A 3,867-nucleotide genomic window follows, 5' to 3' on the forward strand; every position below is an offset into this window, starting at 1 on the left:
TGTTTGTGAAAATTATGAGAACGAATCACTTTGAGGAACTTCTCTCATGTAATAAAATTTCATGTCATACTTTAATTTTTATTTTCCACCTATAGGTTTGTATTTTTTTTATTAAGTTTAGTTTTTGTATATCAGTTCCTAAATTGCATTAAAAAATCAAACCGATAGCATGGATGAGAAATTATAAAACATGTAACAATATAGTACAAAAAACTGTCCAAAATATTAATAATGTACTTGAAATTTTAATTTAATTCAATTCATTAGGTGACTTATTAATTTTTATTACATTTACATATTTTTTTAGTATAATTGATTAATACGTTCAATGTGTAAGCCTAGGTATCCGGCTCGTTACATTAGCTTAGAATACCATACGTAACTTCTACATAAATGAAATTACCAATCTGCCAGCCTAAGCCCACAATTTACTTAAACTTAAGTAAATTGAATACTCTAGCTTCCTCTACCTAGTTTGAATCTAAACTGAAGTTAAATGTTTGAACTATCAAACAAACTATTGAAACAAAATTTTGATACTCATGCATCTTATCAAATTGCTTTTTAGCGTCCAAGTCTCTATTCATTCTGAACTTTATGGTTATTGCTTTAGAAAATAGAGTATTTGGGGGTGCTACAGCAATAGTATATTATTTTGTTCACCTCTATGAATGAAAAAGTCGTAAATATAAACGATGGGTTTTAATAAGTTGAAGTAGATCATTGAGAAGTTCACGTAAAAAGCAGTATCTTGTGAAGTTTGAAGTGTTGAAGGTGTATCGAGGTTTCGTTTATTTATTGGCCTTAATGTTTGTCATCTGGGAATTCCTCGAATAGAGTGACTTTCATATATAATCAAATAATATTAAGTAATTTCAATGTTACTCTTATATTTTTGTAATTAAGAGGATTCATTTAGATTTGTTAATTCTGTGATATACCATAAACAATAAAAGTATTAATTATGCTTAGTGTAATTTTGCACGATCGGCTAACACTTTTTTAAGTTTGAGTACAAAAATTTAATTATCATTTTTTACATTTAAAAATTTATTGCTTTTTTTTTTATTTGTAGTAAAATAAAAGGTTTGTCTAAAAAAATTGTATATAATCTCTACATTTTAATTACAGTTAATTTTTTTTTTTTTAAATAATTAATTCAACGTGCCTCCATCAAGTATTATCAACCAGCTCGTATTTTTCCTGCAGTCTCGGTTGGAAATATTTGAAACTGTAAAAGGTGATGACAGCGAGGATTCCGATGAAGTGAACAACTAAAAATATATTAAATGTCATGTTTTTATTCTAGAAAAGCTATTTAGTGCACGTGGGTTTTCTCAGGATCTTATCCATCCAAACAGAATTTTCTTAACAAGTCATCCGAGAGTATAAGGTTAAGAGTTTAATATTCTATTAAATCAAAAATATATTTCAATGTCGTTTGTTAATTTTCTCTTTCGAATAATAATGAATTTTGATTAATAATTATTAAGATTTTTTGTAACAATGGCTATAAACAAAAAGAGAAGGTGCTGTCACAGAATTTTAAAGAAGTGTACATGAGTTCATATATTTGTAAAGGTGCTGTTTAAAGTTTCAATGTACGTAAACTTCACCTGAACTAAGCATTGTAATAATTCCCAAAATACAAGCAGTGTTAAATATTTCCCTTTTCGTATCTTTATTGTAAGAATCTGAAACAAGAATTTTCTTTATACCAAATATACGTCGTCTGGATATTTTGTTTATTGTATTTATATTTTCTTTACTCTTGTGACTTAAGTATTATACAGAATTGTTGAAACTTTCATACGACTTTACCTGTTCGTAATTTTAGAATTCCATAATGTATCTCAAACGCCGACAAGGCGAATATGTAAGTACAAAGGATTGTTGACAGTAAAATGTAAATCTGAAAATAATATATAAATATAATTGATTGTAACACGTTCATTTATGCATGATGTTTTAATTAATCTCAACAAAACAGATGTTTATTAAACGTGAGATAATTGGCCTCTTACAAGCATTAGTCTCCGTCGATCCAAAATTAATGAAATAAGTAAGACGGATCCAGTCAGAGCAAGTATAAAGAGAACAACAAACGTGGACGAAGTGATAGCTACAAAAGAAAATATTAGTTAAATACATGAAAAATACATTGGAACAATTTCTTATTATATATCACTTTTTATTCGTCCAAACGCAAGTTGTATGAACATAGTAAGTGTTTTTGTAAGTGATCATTTCGAGTCACTTAAAGCTTTTTATGATAAACGATAGTAAGTGACTATTATACGTATTTTATTTTAAACACCCACTCACTAATGAAAGCCTCTATCAGATCTCTCAATTAATTGAAAATTATTATTTTTCAAAACGTCTTACGTTGACATAAATCAATAACGGTTGAACGTGAGTGGGATGTAAATAAAATTTCTTGTTAGAGTAACTTACCTTTACTATTTTATATTTAATCAAATTGCAGCAATATGAATCCATCATTACGTTCATATAAATTGAATGAAAGATGTAAAATATATTATTTCGCTGTACAATTTTAATACAACATTATGGTGCAGTAACAAAACTCCAAGCGGGAAATCATAAGAATATTGACAGAAAAGTAATAATAATTTGAGAATAACAATGGGATTAGGAAACATGGTGGCTTATTAGGAAATGATACTGTGCTAGTTATCACTTTGATTGTATTATATTCACTAATATCAGTGCTAGACCTTAGTATTTTTTTTGTTAATGCTATACTTTTTTGATTATGTTATATGATATATTATTATATCCATATGTGATTTTTTTTTAATATTTGTAGGTATATGTTATTTCATCTAGACTATTTATTTGTCTTCAATCTTACCGAAGTGTTATCTTCACACTATAACTAATCATTTAGCATTTATCTATACCGAAATTCTAATTAACATCTAAACCAGAGTATTCTGTTATATGTTCGTTTGGAAATATTATTAATTTGGTATTTATTACTTAGAAAAATATTATTATTTGTATTAACCTCTGTTATGTTATTATAAAATTCACATACCTTTATTATATTCAGATGAATATATCTTATCAAATTCCTGAGAGTACAAAACCAAAACTATAAGCAGGATGATGCCAACAGCTATCTCCAATGAACCAATCATCACCAACATTGGCCATAGCTTGTTCACCAAATTTGGCTTATAAAAGACACAGGGTTTGTGCCACGCTATTTCCCAACGATCTTTACCATCGTTTTTTAATGAGTTTCTTTTATTAACAGAAAATTTTCCTTCATTATCCATAATATAATCTAAAGATTGATATATTTCATGTTTTCTATATGGAACATTTCAATTGCATGTCAGACGTTTAACATGCCATCAGTAATATATATAAGTAAATCCGTCATATCAATTCAATAATGAAAAGGTTCTATATCTGAAACTACTAAAAATAGTTTATACTCGTACATTTAGAAATAAAGGTCACCCTACACCTTTAACTAATTCATTTACATTAAAAACGTATTTTTCATGTATCTCATTTAAAACTTTTACATAGTAAATATCTTTTTATTCCATAAAAACCCTTCACACTTTTAATTACAAATTCTTTCATGCTAAAATCTAGAGCGCGTCTAAAGGACATTGCGTTGAAATGACTGCTAACTACATTTCAACGGAAAAGTGGCTCTTCTATTACACTTTCTCATTTCAGTTGACTCTTAAATTTGTAATAAAAACAGAAACAGCTTAGCTAGTAATTATGTGTTAATTTAATCAAATTCAAATTTAGGTACTATAAATTGGATTACGTGATACACAATTTTCTATTAGAATTGCTTTAATTTACAGATAGAAA

At 27.4% G+C, this 3,867-nt stretch overlaps 1 protein-coding gene across 1 annotated transcript; it reads right to left on the bottom strand.

The window, feature by feature from the left end:
- Positions 1-1,094: 1,094 nt before the first annotated feature.
- LOC116778187 (uncharacterized) lies at positions 1,095-3,379 on the bottom strand. Its single transcript, XM_032672124.2, has 5 exons — positions 3,065-3,379; positions 2,025-2,122; positions 1,822-1,912; positions 1,617-1,694; positions 1,095-1,274 (listed from the first exon to the last, which is right to left on the bottom strand). The coding sequence occupies exons 1-5, from the start codon at positions 3,306-3,308 to the stop codon at positions 1,174-1,176; spliced, it is 612 nt and encodes a 203-aa protein (XP_032528015.2). The 5' UTR covers positions 3,309-3,379; the 3' UTR covers positions 1,095-1,173.
- Between the last annotated feature and the right edge of the window lie 488 nt (positions 3,380-3,867).

Source organism: Danaus plexippus, chromosome Z (genome assembly GCF_018135715.1).
Source record: "Danaus plexippus chromosome Z, MEX_DaPlex, whole genome shotgun sequence".
Lineage (NCBI taxonomy): Eukaryota > Metazoa > Arthropoda > Insecta > Lepidoptera > Nymphalidae > Danaus > Danaus plexippus.

Excerpts from the sequence above, each read along its gene's own strand:
- LOC116778187 (XM_032672124.2), bottom strand. The coding sequence starts at position 3,308 with ATGGATAATGAAGGAAAATTTTCTGTTAATAAAAGAAACTCATTAAAA. Across the intron at positions 1,695-1,821 it reads AATTCTAAAATTACGAACAG|ATTCTTACAATAAAGATACG; the intron begins GTAAAGTCGTAT and ends TTCTTGTTTCAG. Across the intron at positions 1,275-1,616 it reads TATTACAATGCTTAGTTCAG|TTGTTCACTTCATCGGAATC; the intron begins GTGAAGTTTACG and ends ATATATTTTTAG.